General features: G+C 34.7%; 1 protein-coding gene and 1 long non-coding RNA gene across 2 annotated transcripts; one reads left to right on the top strand and one right to left on the bottom strand.

Annotated features, from left to right (window-relative positions):
• The first annotated feature begins 1970 nt into the window (after nt 1-1970).
• LOC114183076 lies at nt 1971-16891 on the top strand. Its single transcript, XR_003604289.1, has 3 exons — nt 1971-2239; nt 3565-3678; nt 16476-16891. It is a non-coding gene; the product is annotated as an uncharacterized LOC114183076 (long non-coding RNA).
• On the bottom strand, nt 15479-18289 carry LOC114183075 (laccase-7-like). Its single transcript, XM_028069923.1, has 6 exons — nt 18094-18289; nt 17834-17985; nt 17483-17724; nt 17134-17262; nt 16041-17009; nt 15479-15863 (listed from the first exon to the last, which is right to left on the bottom strand). The coding sequence occupies exons 1-6, from the start codon at nt 18184-18186 to the stop codon at nt 15733-15735; spliced, it is 1716 nt and encodes a 571-aa protein (XP_027925724.1). The 5' UTR covers nt 18187-18289; the 3' UTR covers nt 15479-15732.
• Nucleotides 18290-18947: the final 658 nt, after the last annotated feature.

The following is an 18947-nucleotide window of genomic DNA, read 5'->3' on the forward strand; positions in this document are numbered from 1 at the left end:
CTTTGTATGCTTCTAAGTCGGGCAATAATAAATTGTATTTGTTAAATTGCTTGATGAATTTGAGGTACAGGGAGAATTCTTCTATTTCTGATCACTTAAATGAGTTTCAAGGGCTCCTAGATCAATTGTCAGGAATGGGCATAAAGTTTGATGACGAAGTTATGAGATTATGGTTGCTTAATACTCTACTAGAGTCTTGGGAGGTATTTCGGGTTTCAATTACGAACTCTACCTCGAATGGTGTTGTTTCTTTTCAGATGGCAAAAAGCGGTGCTCTTAATGAAGAGATGAGAAGGAAGGCACATGGTTCTTCATCTCAGTTTGAGATGCTTGTTACAGAAGCTAGGGGGAGAAGTCATAAAAAGGAACATAAAGGTGGTAGAGAAGAGTAGGAGCAAGTCCAAGTCAAGATACAAGAATTTAGAGTGCCATTTTTGTCATAAAACTGGGCACATTCAGAAATACTGTTTTAAGTGGAAAAAGAAGAACAAAGACAAGAAGGGAAAGCAAAGAGAGAATGACCATGATGAGAAAGTGGAGCACTATATAAGAATAAAGACCCATAAACCCATTTCCTTAAGGTTTTGGGTTGAGAGTGGTGTAAGTGTCTTATGTGGTTAGGCTCATATCTCATTGGTGTTGTTCTCCCCAGTGAAACCCCCTCTGTAATCCTAACGAGTGGTATCAGAGCCGATGGTTAAAACCGGCTTAGATGAGTGCAGTGTGGTCCTAGTATCGAAAGTCTTCCTGATAGTGTGGGTCAGGTAAGCATGTTCCGTTAAGAAAAAATGGCGGTACAGAAAAGGGCAGAAAAGGAGTACTGTGGTTGGGAATGCTTCCGCTAGAGGGGGAGTATACCAATGTGGTTGAAGGGACTCACCCTTGAGGGGGAGATTGTTAGGAATCCAAGTGTGAGTCTAAGTCCCACATTGACTAGAAATGAGAAAGTAGAGCACTATATAAGGATAAAGACCTATAAACCCATTGCCTTAAGGTTTTGGGTTGAGAGTGATGTCAGTGTCTTATGTGGTTAATCAAATGAGAGATATTCTTGGAAACTAATCATAAGACCATACATTAATTGATTTGTATTAAATTTATCTTATATAAATTATATTTTCCATAACCTCATATCAAATATTTATAAACTAAATGACTAATTTATAACATATATAACTTGCTTTACTTTTCTTAAAGTTAATTTAGAGTTCGTTTTCACCCCTTTCTAAATTTAATGCTACCAAATTTTAAATGAAAAAATGATTTATGAACATTTTAATTTTGTCTATATTTATTATATACTTTTTTTTCATCTTTCTCTTCTTATCATATTACATGACCTATAAATTTACCTTTTTTATTATTTTTCTAAATGTATTTTAAGTATTAATACACCTTTTTAGTAATCCATGAATCATTACTAATTTTAAATTTTGTTGACATAACGTTGATTTTCCATGCAAATAATGGTTTTGCTCCTAATATATGAAAAATAAGTTTAACGAGATGAGACAAAAATGAAATAAAATCTGAATTACTAATAGGTGAAAGAAAATCTATTATATTTGGTAGAGATGATAGAGAAAAAAAAGATAAGAAAAGAATTAGTGAAAGAAAAACAATATTTAAACTAAAAAAATGAGTATAAAGAAAAAATATTTTATTTAGTATCAATGTTTTTATTTATTATTATTATTAATATTATTTTTTTAATTATTTATTACTGTTATTATAATAAATAAAGTAATAGAACTAGAAAATATACTATAATATATTACAAAAAATCATTTTACTTGCCTAATCAATTATAAATATGCATGTGTCAAATTCTTTTCATTGGCAAAAAATACATTATTAAAAAAATATTTAAAACAACTCCAATCCATCATATATTCTAAACCACATTTACTTTACCTTTTCTTTAATATATGTAAATGCTTTGCGCATACATGTGGCCCAATAATACTAAATCTGCGCACTCCAACGTATTTACGAGACTCAAGACTCAAGACTCAAGACTCGCCCAATAACCCTGATTTCAAAAACGTGAAAGTCAAGTTACTCAAATTCCAACTTCGCTCACACTCCGCTGTGGTTTGTAAGCGCCTTCTTCCGGCACACCATTTGCACCCTTCAATTTTTTCGTCATCGTTTCAGTCTCCAAAACAGAATGTTGTGAAACAAGAAACAAGGTTTTAGAGAAATTGGAGATGAAGGGAGCAAGGAATATCAGATTCAGGTATTTTACAACACTAATGTTAAGAATTTTCGTGATGAAAATGGGATTGAAAACAATTTTAGGGTTTAGGGGGTGACAATTAAAACTGTTATTTGCATGCGTGTTTAGGTATTTTGTTGGATGCGCTGTTCCGATTCTGTGTTGGACAAATCATTTAAAGGTGCAAAAAATGAAAAAAAAAAAAACGATTTTATTGTGACGTAATAATAATGATCATGAGAATTTGTAATCTGAAGACAAGAATAAAAGATCAGTATAACGCAGCCGGGTCGAGTGGAGAGTCTGTTCACTCGCGATTCCAAAATCTCTGCGACAGGGAAGACTCTCTCAGATTGCTTGATGTAATTTGAACGATTTATTTGCCTTGTACTCTGCGCCAATGCATATGTGAGTGGAATTATAATTGTTCTGTTTTTGGATGTAATGTCTCCCATACACGTTCCACTGGATTTATTAATCTTGTTTTGGATTGGTCTCAGAAGAGTGTTTCTGTCCAATAAATGGATTTATACAGATTCTCCTGCTCAAACGAGGGAAAAGAACTGGAAAAAATTGTTTTCAATGTCACATTTTGGTAGAAAATGCAGTATATTAGAAAGTCAATAGAGATCCCATGATGCAAGTACTCAAAAAACTTTATAGTGGCGAGAGCTTTTCAATGCCATATATTTAACGATATATACAGGGCAAAACTTGCAATCTAATCTGTTCATGGTGATGATTCTGAACATGCAGCAGTATGTAACTTGCAAGTGTTATATATAGATATAGTCTTTCTCTTTAAAACAAAGAATTATACAGTCAAATGCATTGCATGCCAAGACCACGTTGGTAAAAACAAACACACGTGCAAGTTAATTATGATTTGATTTTTTATTGTTTAGGTGAAGTTTACTTCCCTGTTTACTGTGTATGATCTTGAATGAGATATTTGTTTTTTAACAAACTTTTGTTGTACGTGGGACAGGGTTTCAAGATTTAAAAAATGGAAGCTTATTGTTAGAAATGTTCCTTTCAAGGTTTGAGACACAAAATTAAAAAACTTGAAATAAATATTTTTGGATACCTTGACTTCTGATTAGTTGAATTAAATAAATATTTCAAATTTATTTTTGAAATAAACCATAGGGATGCATGTAAAACATACAGAAATAAGAGATAAGTTTTCATCGGTTGGATTACTGTGGGACGTATTTATTCCACAAAAGTCAGACACAGGGTAAATTTATTAGCCAAATGTATGAACTGTTACCAAGTCTTTATTTTATTTGCCTACTATTTGTGTTCTAAAATAACCTGCATGTAAGCTTCATGTTTCTTTTCAGGCCCTTCAATAGCTGAATGGATCAATTTAGCAAAACGAGTCATAGCTGTTGATTGAGCTGATCCAAATAAGATATTTAGTAGTGATACTAATGATACTTATGCATCAGAGAAAGGTAATTTTTATCTTCAGTGAAAATGGTACTTTTCATCAGCCACTATTATTTTCTATATTTGAAAATGAATGAAGTCGTGCAATTTTTCATATTTTGTCTAGAGCTTATTCATCTAAATTAAAAATCTATTTTTTTTTTGCTTGCCCTGCATTGTTTAATACATGTGATAGGTGGATTGCTTAATCAGGTGAAGTGTCTTTCGGCTTTTTAGTGCAGAAATTTATACTTATTCAAAGCACTATGTTATTATCAATTATTTAATAGTACTATTTTATGAGGTATAAAAATATTATTATTTGAAAAACTTCTTGCCAGCAGCCCTTACTGTGAAATGAGTGATTATAAGAGGGGTTAGCAAATTGGTTGATGGTTTGTTCTTGAATTTGGGCTTATACTGATTTAAAAAGTTGGCAATTGTTTTTTCTTTCTGAATATAGTCTTTGCTAGGAAAAAACCATCATCGAATAATGGCATATTTCACGGATGAAAAATCTTAGTCAAACTATTACCTAAACTTCAGGACCACAATTTTTTCACTTTAGAAAACTTTGTAAATTGTTGTCTAAGATGTGTAGTGAGATAAAAAACCAAACATTCATTGCTGCACAAGACTTAAGGGGGGCCACCACTTCTGAATACCTATCGCGCTTCCTTCATACACTTTCTATACATCTTCTTTATAGATTTCTCTTTCAAAATAGGTTAACATTTGGCACCTTTATGTTATCATGGCATAAGAAGGTTTTCTACGTTTTTATTGTTGATAGTTATAATTGATTGCACATTTTTTTTTTTAGCATTTAGAAATTCATATAAGGAGGTTTTGTATTCAGCAAATAGGTAGAAATGTATTTTTATTTGGTATACGTAATTTTTTCCCTTCTACTTTTGAGTATTTTAAGCAAATTCAGGAATTAGCAAGGTCCTCTTCCTACATATGCTAATTTCCAAGTTTTCTTAACATACTTAAAGTAGAAAAGGAAAGAAATTATACATATTGAATAGAAATATGTTTTTACTTATTATTCTATTACGTCTTTTGAATACAAAACCTTTTTATATAAAATTTTAAATGCTAAATAAATAATGATTTACAATCAATTATAACTATAAACATAACAAAAATATAAGGACAAAGAATTTTTTTTTATTATAGCTTCCTATATTTAAGTTTGTTATTTTCAACACACCCTTTCAAATTTGATTATTTTATCTTGATGTTGGTCGTTTGATTCCAAAGATTGTTTTTCTCAAACAAATTGGTCTTCAATGGTTTAGTCATGATATTTGCAACTTGCTCTTCATACTTGTAGAATTGGAGCTTAACTTCTTCTTGCTTGATCAGTTCCCTATTGTAATGATAACGAATGTCTATTTGTTTGCTCGGCCCATGCAACATAGGGTTTTTGGCTAATGCCATAGCAAATTGGTTATCACAATGAATAGTTATCAGATCAACTTGAATATTTTTTTAAATATTCTAATATCCTACGTAGCCAAATTGCTTGTCATGTTGTAGATGCTGCTACAATATATTCTGCTTCTGGTATTGATAGAGCCATCACCTGTTGCTTCTTAAAAGACCATGATATAACTTCATTTCCTAAATAGAATACATATCCCGAAGTGCTTCTACGAGTTTCAATATCATCGGCCCAATAACTATCCGTATAACCTACTAAATTGTAGGCATTTGAGTAAGTATAAAAGAGTCCATGATCTCGAGTTCCATTAAGATAAGGAAGAATCCTTTTAGCTGCTTGTGTGACTAATATGGTTTCTCCATGAAACAACTTATTAGTCTAACCCCATAAATAATGTCAGGTCTAGTGGATGTCAAATAGCAAAGACTACCCATTATACTTCTGAAGTAAGTTTGATCCACAAATTCTCCACTACCAACTCTCTTCATCACCATGCGTTCTACAATTGGAGTTTGAATTAGGGAAAATGCATCCATCTTGAAAATTTTTAAGATATCAATGGTATATTTCCTTTGTGAAACAAAAATACCATCATTACTTTGTTGTACTTCAATGCCAAGAAAGTATGACATAAGTCTCATGTTTGTCATCTCAAATTATTGTGTCATGACCTTGAATTCAACAAACATTTTCTCACTATTCTCAGCGAAAATCAGGTCATCTACATACAAACATAAGGTCAAAAGCTCACCATTTGTCTTATGTGTGATATATCACGTATGCTTATGATTACATTTATGAAAACCATCCTCCAATTAGTATGTGTCAATGCGAGAGTACCAAGCACGTGGTGCTTATTTTAACCCATACAAGGCTTTTTTAAAGTGGTAAACTTTCTTCTCATCTCCTTTCTTTCTAAAGCCAAGTGGTTGCTCAACATATAATTCTTCTTGAAGTACACCATTCATAATTGTTGACTTTACATTCATTTGATAGATGTTCCATTTGATGGATGTTCCATTTGTTTTGACCTACAAGAGATGAAATCATTTGCATAGTATCCATTCTTTAAACTGGTGCAAATACCTCAAAATAATCAAGTCTCGACTTTTGTTAGCAACCCTTTACTATTAATCTTGTTTCATAACGATCTACCCTACCATCGGGTTTATACTCTATCTTGTACACCCATTTGGCTCCTATCAGCTTCTTTCCAACTAGATGGGTAGTAAGCTCTTAAGTCTCATTTTTTTCTATTGAGTGATATCTTCTTTCATGGCTTGGATCTACTTTTCATCTGCTACTTCATCTTGAAATGAAACTGGATCACAATTTACAAATATACAAAATCTTGCTTAAAGAATCTTCATTCAAATCATTTTCGTCGTCGTCTCTTCCCAACACATAATCTTGCAATTATGCTAGTTGCACATGTTCATCAAATATTTGTGATTAATCATGGCAATCAACACTTCCGCTTCCAAAATTAAATGGAGAAAATTATGATAATTGGGCAGTCCATTTGAAGGTATATTTCCACTCTTAAGATTTGTGGGATTTGGTGGAAAAAGGCTTTGCAGATGTTATAAAAAAAGAATGAAGCAACAAATTGATCCTAACTTTGACCAAGCTTTGCAAAGCAAGACGAATTTCACCAATCGTGGTGGATACCAAGGTGGTCAAGGTCGTGGACTTGGTCGTAATCGAGGAAGGGTAGTTTTGTATCACATAGGGACAAAATTGGTGAGAGTAGTTATTTAGGTGGAAGATCAAAATTCAAATGTGACAAGTCCAAAGTGGATTATTATAAATATTAGCAATTCAACCATTATGCATCAGAATGCCAAACCAAATTACAAAAAGAACATGGAGAACATGCAAATGTACTTGAAACTGAAGAAAATATGACTTGCCTATACACAAGGTCTAGATGTTGAAAACAATGACACTTGGCATCTTGATGCAGGACGTAGGAACCATATGACGGGAAAAAAAGGGAGTTTTTCTCTTTCTTAGATAAATCAATGAAAGGATAAATGAATTTTGGAAACAAATCCAAAATTCTCGTGATGTATATGATGTGCCTGGATTATTATGGAATTTATTGAGCATGGGACAACTTTTTGAAAAAGGGTACAAAGTTCATTAAGACAACAGAGTATGTCAAACTATGAGCAAAGATAATAAAAACGTTATAAGGGTAAAAATATTAAGAATCGTATGTTTCCTTTGTTGTTTAAAACGAGAACCTTGATGAATTTTCAAGCTATGGTAAAAGACGAATATTGGTTGTGGCATCTCTGCATTGGTCATTTGCACTTCAGATGTTTGAAGTTATTGGCACAGAAGTAAATGGTGGTTAGCCCTCCACTCATTAAAGATCCCAACAATCCATGTGAAGGTTGCATTCTTGGAAAGCACCATCATCATTGGAAAGTCTATGCGAGCAAAGCAACTCTTACAAATGATTCACATAGATATATGTGGTCATGACACAACAGTTTGAGATGACAAACATGGGACTCATGTCACACTTTCTTGGCATTGAAGTACAACAAAGTAATGATGGTATTTTTGTTTCATAAAAAGAAATATACCATTGATATCTTAAAAAAATTCAAGATGGATCCAACTTCCCCAATTCGAACTCCAATTATAGAACACATGGTGATGAAGAAAGTTAGTAGTGAAGAATTTGTGGATCCAACTTACTTCAAGAGTATTGTTCTTATGAGACAAAGTCGTACTCCCAAGTTTACCTAATTGTCCTAGTATTCGGTTACTGGCTGGTCTTTCCTTGATGGAGTTCTTCTTGGTGCAGGTGTGATATTGGGCTGTGTTTCTGGCATGGGATGCACTTCTTGGCGTATCTGGTGTAGTCTTCCTCGATGGTTGGCCAATATTAGCCTGCCCGCAATATATGTGCTGCCATAGTTTTGGGACTTGAGTGATAGCCACAAACTCCTCGTGTGTCTCCTACATAACGTAGTCGGCTTTCTCTTTGGTGTTACATCTTAGCAGGGGAGTGCTAAAGCCTTTTCTGAAGAGTCCCCCCACCAAAATATAGCGGATTGCCTTTCTCATCCAACCTTTCTCTTCATTTTCAGGAACAGTTCCTTGTTGCAAGTACCGAATAAATGGTTCCATTCAGGTGTCGTCTGTTGTGATTTGCATGCATTGGGGTGTTTGTTCAATAGAGGGTGACATTAGGGTTTGTTGCAGCAGAGATTTGTATTTGCCATTTTTCTTCTTGCTGTCAAGTTTTGATAGCTGGCCCGCCCTGGTATTGTGGGCTCTGGGTACGTGTTCGATTTTGAAATCATCGAATTGGCCAATCATACTGGTGACTATATGGTAGTATTGCGCCAGCATGAGGTCCTTTACCTGATACTCCCTTGTGAGATGTCCCATATTAGTCGAGAATCAGATTTGCACAAGAGCCGCCTAGGCCAACTTCTTTAGAGAGGTTAAGGCAGACAATTATTGCTTCATACTCTACTTGATTGTTCAAGGTTTTAAACTTTAAGTGCATAGGCTGCTCGATTAAGATGTTGCCCGGTCCCTCGAGTACAATGCCTGCCCCTACTCCTTGTGGGTTTGACGAGCTATCTACGTGCATGGTCCACCATGTTTCCTTCGGAGTTACGTAGTCTTGCAAGTTGTTGGCAAAGTCTTCCAAACATTGGGCTTTTATCACATCGTGCAGTTCGTAGCGTATGCTAAATTTGGACAATTTAATGGACCATGCTGAGAGTCGTCTGGTCAAATCGGGTTTTTCCAGGATTTTCTGGATGGGGCAGTCAGTGGAGTATATGGAAATAAATTCATTCGGGTCAGTGGTACCATCATTCGTGACAGTTGGCGCTTTCCACTTGTGAGGGAAGGGGGTCTTCGTAATTTCGTCTATGAATGGGTGTTTGTAGTTTCTTCGGGACGCGAACGAACTGAAATTACCACCTGTGGTATGACCTGTTGGCATATATTCACTTTCTTCTTATGTGGTTCCCCTAAAGGGTGCGGGACAAAGTCCTCCTATCGCTTTGTCTGCTTCGATCTTTCTTTTAAGGCTAGAATTTTTCTCCCTCAAGGCCTCCATTTCGTTCGCATTCCTCTTCTTATATTCTGCGAACTCTTGCTGCATCCTAGCCTAGGCTTCCAAAATGCGAGAAATGTCTGATGAAGGGCCTGTATCCCCAACTTCAGCTGTTGGGACCCTAGTGGGAACTTCTGCTACTCTGCTTCTTGTGGATACCATTTTGTCTTAACAATGCCGGGTAGGGAACCTATCAAGTACTCTTTGGTCCCACGGTGGGCGCCAATTGTTCTTATGAGACCAAGTCGTACTCCCCAAGTTTACCCAATTGTCATAGTATTAGGTTGCTGGCTAGTCTTTCCTTGCTCCGGTGGTTCTCTGAGGACGGCGCATGGATGTCTGCAAAAGATACTCTGATGCTTAAGTTAGCACTGATGATGTCAAGGATTTAGAGAATATTTTAATGTGTAATCAATGCATAGAACATTGTGCTATTTATACCTTTTTACTTATGGGTCCTACCTGGAATGAGCTTTTGGGCCCAAATACCTTTTTTAGTTGTTTCTGGATCTAGTGACAATGGGTGAAATTACCAGGAGGTCCCTCGAAAGTTACTGGTAAGCGCCAGTGGGTTACTATTGTCAGGTACCGCATACTATGAAGGGTGTTCTAAGTATGCAGTATTTGGTACGTTGTCATGTGGATCTGAGTGACTAGGTACTTCTTGGCAGCTTAATCATTTGAGTAAGGCTTAATTATCATTTTGGTCCTCTAATTTATTGGGTTGGTTCACTTTGGTCCCCTTATTATTTTTAGGTTCAATTTGGTCCTCTAATTCTTTAAAAGGTTCAATTTGGTCCCTGCCGTTAAGTCAACTTTAACACCGTCTCCGTACATGCCACGTGTCATTTTGTGGAATTTTCAAATTTTTTTTAATTTTTTTTTTAATTTTTTAATTTTTTTTAAAAAAAATTAAACTGCCACGTGTCACCTTATGGTTGTGACACGTGTCACCTTACGGTTGTGACACGTGTCATCTTACGGTTGTGACACGTGTTACTTTGAGATTTTTTATTTAAAAAATGTACTGCCACGTGGCAGATCACGATTGTGCCACGTGTCAAACTAACATTTGTTATTTTCAATTTAGTCCCTCTATTACAATTTTGATTCAATTTAGTCCCCCAATTTTTTAAGATGATTCAATTTTGTCCTCTCTAATTTGATACCAAATTAGTAATTAAGCTTAATTACAACTTATATCTACATATTAAAATAATTTTTGTTATATTTATAGATTAAATTACTCCATCTAACTATTCAAATTATTATTTTTTTTTACATGTATAGAAACTTTCAAGTGTAAAAAATTACAAGTGAAAAATATAACAAATGAAATAACATGAGTATTTAGGGAGTGATTTGATGTATAAATGGTAAAAAATTATTTAAACATGAATGTATAAATTGTAATTAAGCTTAATTATTAATTTGGTCTCAAATTGGAGAGGACAAAATTAAATCATTTAAAAAAATTGGGGGACTAAATTGAATCAAAATTGTAAAAAGAGGGACTAAATTGAAAACAACCAATGTTAGTTTGACACGTGGCACAATCGTGACCTGCCACAATCGTGACCTGCCACGTGTCACAACCATAAGATGACACGTGTCACAACCATAAGGTGACACGTGGCAGTTTAATTTTTTTTAAAGAAAATTTAAAAAATTAAAGAAAAAATAAAATAAAAATTTGAAAATTCCACAAAATGACACGTGGCATGTACGGAGACGGTGTTAAAGTTGACTTAACGGCAGGGACCAAATTGAACCTTTTAAAGAATTAGAGGACCAAATTGAACCTAAAAATAATAAGGGGACCAAAGTGAACCAACCCAATAAATTAGGGGACCAAAATGATAATTAAGCCTTTGAGTAATTATGGTTGGATATGGGTCGCTTAAGAAATAAAGTTATGTCATGGTTTTCTAAGAAGCAACAAGTGGTGGCTCTATTAACAACAAAAGAAAAATATATTGTTGCAGCATGTCAAGCAGTTTGGCTACGTAGGGTACTAAAAGATTTAAAATATTTTCAGGTTGATCCAATGACTATTTGTTGTGACTAAAATAAATTTTCTATGACATTATCCAAGAGCCTTGTGTTCCATGGATGGAGCAAGCACATAAACATTCATTACATTACAGAGCTGATCAAGCAAGAGGAAATTGAACTCCAATTCTGCAAGTCTGAAGAATAAGTTGCAGATATCATAACTAAACCAATTAAGACTAATTTGTTTGAGAAATTTAGAACAATGTTTGGAATTAAGCAGCTAACATGATGATAAAATATTGAAGTTTGAAGGAGGGTGTTGAAAATAGAAAACTTAAATATAGGAAACTATAATAAGATTTGTTTTACATCTTTTAATGTTCATAGTTATAATTGATTGTAAACCATAAGTTCTTTAGCAATTAGAAGTTTATGTTAGGAAGTTTTGTATTCATAAGACAAGTAAAAAATTAATAAGTATTTTAAGGGAAATTAGGAATTAGAAAATTTGTGTTCCTATAATCATTTGGATTGAATAGTCAAATTGAAATATTACTCTCTAAGTGTCTTTGTCATTGGCCTTAATGTTAATGGTTTATTTCCTCTACCCACATCTAATAATTAACCTAATGATCTTATACTTAGCACCTGCCGTTTTGTTTTACATATGTTGAAAGCTCACGTGTAATAGCTCAAACATGTGTGTTTGTTTCCATATTTATGTGCCATCTATATGTATGAGAATGTGAGCAATTTAGGGAAGCAAGAAATGAGGTATTTGGGGCATGTGATTTCACAAAAAGGGGTGGAGATGGATTCCGAGAAGCTAGCAGCTATTCAGTAGTGGTCAACACATAAGACTATCAAAGCCTTAAAAGGTTTCCTTAGTCTTACGGGTTATTATCAGCGGTTTATACAAGGTTATGGGAAGATAGCTAAGCCCTTTACTAAGCAATAGAAGAAGGGGAGTTTTGAGTGGACTTGGAAAACATAGAGGCTCTCACGAAACTCAAAAACGCCATGACAACAACACCTGTGTTGAAGCTACCAAATTTTAAACAACCTTTCGCTATTGAGTGTTATGCATCCGGGAACGGGATAGGAGCAGTTTTGTCCTAGGAAAAAAGACCTATAGCTTTTTTTAGCACGACCTTATCGGATACCTCGTTGGCCAAGTCAATTTATGAGGAGTTAATGGCCCTGGTGCTGGCCATTCAACATTGGAGACTATACTTGCTGAGACAAAAGTTCAGAGTGTACACACATCAGAAAAGCCTGTGATACCTCTTAAAGTAGCAAATAACAACTTAGAATCAGCAAAATTGGTTAGCAAAATTGTTGGGGTATGAATTTGACATTATATATAAGATAGAGGCATCCAATAAGGTAATTGATTCCTTGTCCGGGATGTTTGAAGATGTGATGGAGAAGGAAAAGGAATTGCAAATGATAATCACACCTTTTTTGCAGTACTTCCAATCAATAACAAAGGAGGTACAGAAGGATGTTGTTTTATAGAAGATTATTGAGGAATTAAAAGAAAATCCTGATTCACATGGCCAATACACTTTGAAGCATGGGCTTCTGCATCATAAGGGCAAACTAGTGATATCAGCCACGTCCCTTTAGATCCCTAAAATCTTAGTAGAATACCACATGACTCCCACAAGAGGGCACTTGGGAATTTTTGGAACATATAGGAGGATTGGCCAATCTCTTTATTGGATTGGAATGAAGAAGATGGTGACAGACTTTGTGTATTTTATAGTCATCCTGCCAAAATCCAAGGGTTATGATGCCATCTTAGTTGTGATAGATAGGTTGAGCAAATATGGGCACTTTATACCAATTAAACATCCTTATTCAGTCAGGAGTATAGTTGAAATTTTCATCAAAGAAGTCGTTAAATTACATGGAATTCTTGCATCAGTGGTGAGTGATAGGGACCATACTTTTCTAAGTCTCTTTTGGAAGGAATTGTTCTGGTTGCAAGGGACAACATTAAACACAATATTGTTGAATATTGGTCATGGTGCCAATATGGCGGAAACTAGTAGCAGATTTTTGGCCAACTGCCATAACAAGGCCATGGCAGTCGCTTTGTGCATGGCGAGTGTCGGTGGCAGAGCGCTCGTGGTGAAAATCTCAGACAAAATAAAAAAAATGGAGAAGAGAAGAGAGAAAGCAGCAGGAGAAGAGAAGAGAGAAAGTAGCAGAAGAGAAGAAAGAAAGCAGTGCGGCGTGTGTTGGTTGGAGGAAGAAGATGCGATGACGTGATGTTTGTTGGTTGGAGGAAGAAGGAGAAGAGAACAAATCCTAAACCTAATTGTATGGTTTATGGTCTGATACATTTAAAATTTGGCTTGGCCCACTTCCCCAATGTGCAAATTCCCCTTACTTTACTATTTCACCCTCATTTCAGCCACTTAACATTACAAAAACTTCTTCTCTTACTATTTTACTTTTCTACCCTAATGTAGAAACCTCTTCTCTTATTATTTTACTTTTCTACCCTAATTTCAGTTCATCTTCTCTTATTATTTTACTTTTCTATCCTAATTTTAGTTACCATTTTTATTCTTTAAAACCTAAGTCTGGTCCATTAAACACATATTTAACCTAACCTATCTGCAAAACTTTCTTCATTCTCCATTATTTTATTCTATTCAAAACTATTATTTTATTCAAAACCAAAAGTTTTTAAAGCTTCCCTACCGGCCACTGTCACCCGTCGTCAGCTGCCACTATCGCTGGCCGCCACCGCCACCGCCAAGTTTGTTTTTTTTTTCAATATTTTTATTTATTTTTTCTATTTGTCTAATTTCACTATAATTATTTTGTAAAAAATATACCTATTTTTCAGCGGCCAATGATAATGATCCTTCAAGAACATCCCATAGGAGTGACCTAAGATGGAAACATTGTCATCTGATGGATGAATCAAATTTAAATACAATTATTTGCAATTATTGTGGGAAATTTATAAAAGGAGGAGTTACTAGAGCAAAAGAACATCTCATAGCAAAGAAGGGCAATGTTGTTGCTTGCACTAAGACTCTGAAAAATGTGAGACAAGAACTTTGGAAATTATACAAAGAAAAAGCATATAGCTCATCTGTCAATCCTAGATATACTACAACCAATGATAACCATGAAAGTGAAGATGAGGTTGAAATTTTCACAGCTAATAATGATAAAGGGAGAAATAGCGGTGGAAGAAAAGGGCTAATGGATATGTTTTGTAGAAATCCAACTACTGCAATAGAGAAGAGAAAAAAGGAAAAAATAAGGCAAGCTAACATTAAAGAGGCATGTGACAAAAATTTAAAGGCCTCGGTTCATCAATATATTGCTCGATTTTGGTACCAAGCAGGCTTGTCATTCAACTTTATGAAGTTGAAAAGTTTTCAAGATATGACTGATGTCATAGGTGCTTATGGACCTAATTTACCCGCTCCTAGTTATCATGAAACCAAAGTTTCACTTCTCAACAAGGAAGTTGAGTACACTGAAAAGTTGTTGCAAGATCATAAATTGCAAAGGAGCAAACATGGTTGTTCTATTATGTCAGATGCATGGACTGATCGAAAGCAACGATGCTTAATTAACTTTTTGGTGAGCTCCCCTGTAGGGATAATGTTTGTCAAGTCCATTGATGGTTCAAACTTTGTGAAGACAGGAGAAAAACTATTTGAGATGCTTGATTGCCTTGTGGAGGAGATTGGGGAAGAAAATTTTGTTCAAGTTATAGCAGATAATAGGAGCAATTATGTGTTAGTTGGTAAGTTGTTAGAAAAGAAAAGATCTCATCTTTATTGGACTCCTTGTGCTGCCCATTGTATAGATTTGATGCTTGAAGATAATGGGAGCAATTGTGTGTGTGTGAAGAATGATAATACATTTATTTTATGATATGTTGTTATTTTTTATGTGTGTGTTGTGTGTGTGAAGAACAATAATACATTTATTTTATGATAGGTTGTTATTTTATGTTTTGAACTTTAAATTTGTTGTGTTTTAATATGATGTTATTATTAATGAAACTTTTAAACATAATATCATTATTTTTGTATTAAAATTATATGTGATGGTATTATATTGTTTTATCGCTATATTTCCATCAAAACATGTTATGGTTTTCATTATAACTTTATAAAGATTTTGAGGCATCCATATTTTTTGTTATCTGATATTATGTTCAATATATCTCCGTTGTCCTCTGTTCGGTCCCAATTTGAATACAAAATATTCTACATTACAAAATTTATATAAATGAACTCTTTTATAATAAATATGTAATGGCAATCATGCACCAAAGCAATAATTTAGATTAATGACTTCCATGGTCGGTTATAACATATTTCCATTTAAAATTCTTAAAGATTGCTAATACAATTTATTTTTGCTGGCAAGATGCCATTTGGTTTTGCACACACAACAATATTACATTAACATAAGATATACATACGTCACCACTAGAAAATGAGAGAGATGGTGTCAATTTTTTTTATCAAATATGTGTAAGTGCAATCCACAACTTGGTCAACATTTAGGCAGATCAGTCGGTGGTGGAGGGACTGACGTTGAAGGCGTTGGTCCATTTCCAACCTCAAAAGTCATGGCTAGTCCCCACGGCACATGATCTTCCATATGGCAATGCATAAGCCAAACCCCTATAAGTAAATCAACTCATTAGTCTGTCACCATATATAGTCTAGTTCATACACTTACATCTGAACAATGTTACTTTAATATATACTTGCAGAATATTTAGTTTAGTTTAACTTGATTTGAATGTTTATGAATTTCAAACAAAAAGTAACTGAAACAATCATAAAGAGACTCAATACCCGGATTATCTGCTTGGAATCTAATAACAGCCCATCCTCCCAAAGGCACCCCAACAGTGTTACGTAATTGCGGATTCACCAAATTAAACTTGGCTCTATCCGTGTCGTTGTTAAAATTCCCGAACCCTTGAGCCAAAACGTGAAAGTCATAACCATGAAGGTGCATGGGGTGGTTTTGCCCCTCAAGAAATGCTGTATTCTGAAACACAATCTCCACAGTTGAATTGAAATTGAGTTTCTTCGCCTTGGTTGATTTTGGAGCATACAGAAGGCTCTTATTATAAGCATTGTCCAGGTTGGTGAAGTCAAAATTAAGTGTAGGCTTATCAGGGAAATCTGTAGTGTACACTCCACTCACATTATTGTAGAACGCTTCCAACATAGACATCTTTATACCCGCGGGGATCGCAAATGACTCGTTGTTCATGCTCGCAGAATACCTGTCACCAAATTCTCCAGCACACGTCTTATTGGAAGCATTCTTGGAATCACACAATTCTAGGCTAAATCCAATGGTAATCAGCATGTGTTCATCAACTTTAAGTGGCACCGGAACCCAGTGTGGGGCCCCCACCTTGCTCGTCACGTTGGTGTAGAATTTAAAAGCCGTGTCTGTGTCGTTGAAGGGTGGTAGAATTGGCATTAGGGGCTCTGATGATGGTAGCGCATTGTCGTAAATAACTGTGCCACGAGCTATGTTGGTGTCGAAGTCAGGGAGATTAACAACGTAAGGAGAGGCTACCATGTAGTACGAACCATTGGGTTGGTTCGCTGTGAATAACACGTCAGCACTCTGGCCAGGGGCAATAACGATGATGTCGGTGTCGTAGCGTTCGGTGTATGAGGCATCGACGGCAACTACTGTGAAATTGTGATTTGCAATCTTAAAGAAGAGGTCATTATTGAGTGCAGCGTTGATCATTCGGAGCATGTACGTCCTTCCTTGCTTGACTTTCATCTTGAATGTCTCTGTGAATTGTATTCAAAAGATCAGTTTGAATTTTTATATTGTTCTTTTAAAAATTAAATTTTCTTGTAATGTAATTACGTGTGAAATAATCATTTTTAGCCGTAATTAATGAAGCCTACATACCATCTTCAGTACAGTTGAGAAGATCACTGGTCAAACCATTGATTGTAAAGGCATAAGATGCGTTTGGCCCACCACCACTAACCTGTGCTTCGGCCGTAATATCCTCAACATTAGAATTATATAAATCTCCTGCATTAAAATTAAAAAAAAATAATTATGAATAGAATTACGATATTGAAGTATTGCAGAATATAAGATGGTGTATGAGCTAGATTTCCATGGTAGATAGAGAAAATGTGTTATATAAAGGTAAAAAAAATTCAAAACAGAACAACAAACTAACGAAAGTTCTTATAGGAGTCTTACTTGTTAAGGATATATATGTAAAAGAAATGAAAGTATTAGATACCTAATATAATAGGAACTTGTTTGTACGGTTTAGGAAACGGAAATTGGCCTGAACGAGGTTGAATGATGAAAGCACCATGGACAGTTGCGCGTAAATATGTTGCATGAGCATGCCACCATAGTGTTCCTTCTTGTTGTGTTACGTTGAATTTGTGAGTGTATTTACCTTTGGGAGGAATTGGACACTGAGTTACATATTCAGGACCATCTGCCCAAATACTAAACCGTTGAAACACTCCATGCCTGCACATTTACTTCCAAATTTCAACCTCAGCGATGCATTATTTGTTTATCAAATCAAAAACTTTCTCTTAATTTTCGATGTTTGTTTGCTAAAGTATGAATTGTTTACCAATGAAGAGTGATATCGTACGGTCCCTCGTTGAGAACATGGACAATTACAGTGTCTCCTTCTCTCACATTTATGGTTGGCCCAGGGAAAAGTCCATTCACCGTGACAATCACTTGCTCTTTGCAAAAGCGTTTGATGGTCGTGTTCTGAATCTGAAATACATGAAATTGCAATAACATGAACATTCATCCATACAAAGTTATACGTTCCATAATGAAGCTCAAGACGTGTTTTATGTATCAAATACGAGAAAAGCTTACTCTGAAAGTGTGTTCAACAATGACTGCTGAAGCCAGGGAAGAAGCTAAAAGAGAAAAAGCACATGCAAGCCAAAACGCCAATAGCAGCTTCATGTTTAAGAAGAGAAACCAGAAGACAAATACAAGCTTTTATCAAATGATTAAGCTATTGCTAGTCTTGGTATGAAAAGTGCACTTCAATGCTTTGTTCGTCACATCACATGCTATATATATAGCCGGGGAAATTTGTCGTCTTCTATGTTTAAAATCAAATTAAGAGAATTAAAATTACTTTCTCAAATTAAAAACATGGAAACTCATTAGGATTTGTCGTCTTCTATATGTTTGTAAAATAACGTTATTAATTAATCCAAACATTCAAGTATTCATGTAATGTTTATTTAAGTTGATTAGTTTGGTTTTCATATATTCATTCATTCAATTTATAATAAGCAGTCACTTGCTTATTAATTATTTACTATTTTATTTTATGAAAATAACAGGTCGTAATTCAAGATTATCCAAATAATTTCTGAATAAAGAACGAGTAAATGAAACAAATTAAGATAGGACATAAGGAAAACAAATTCTTTATCCTTGGAAACAATTATACTTTATTTTTATAGGAAACGAAATTATGATGAATAACTGAGAAACAAAATATTTGTTGGAAATTAGATAAATGATGGCACATATAAAAATGAATTCCCGTTTGTTTGTTTATCATTGTACATCTTTAAATTACTATTAATTAACTTGGTGCTTATCCAATAGACTTTTTAAATGAAGACGGTTAACAAATTTTTATTTCACGACCAAAATATGAAAAATGTGTTCCAATTGTTAAACAATATATTATTTACTTAGAGAGCTGC

The sequence above is a fragment of the Vigna unguiculata genome, chromosome 5, assembly GCF_004118075.2.
Source record: "Vigna unguiculata cultivar IT97K-499-35 chromosome 5, ASM411807v1, whole genome shotgun sequence".
Taxonomy (NCBI): domain Eukaryota; kingdom Viridiplantae; phylum Streptophyta; class Magnoliopsida; order Fabales; family Fabaceae; genus Vigna; species Vigna unguiculata.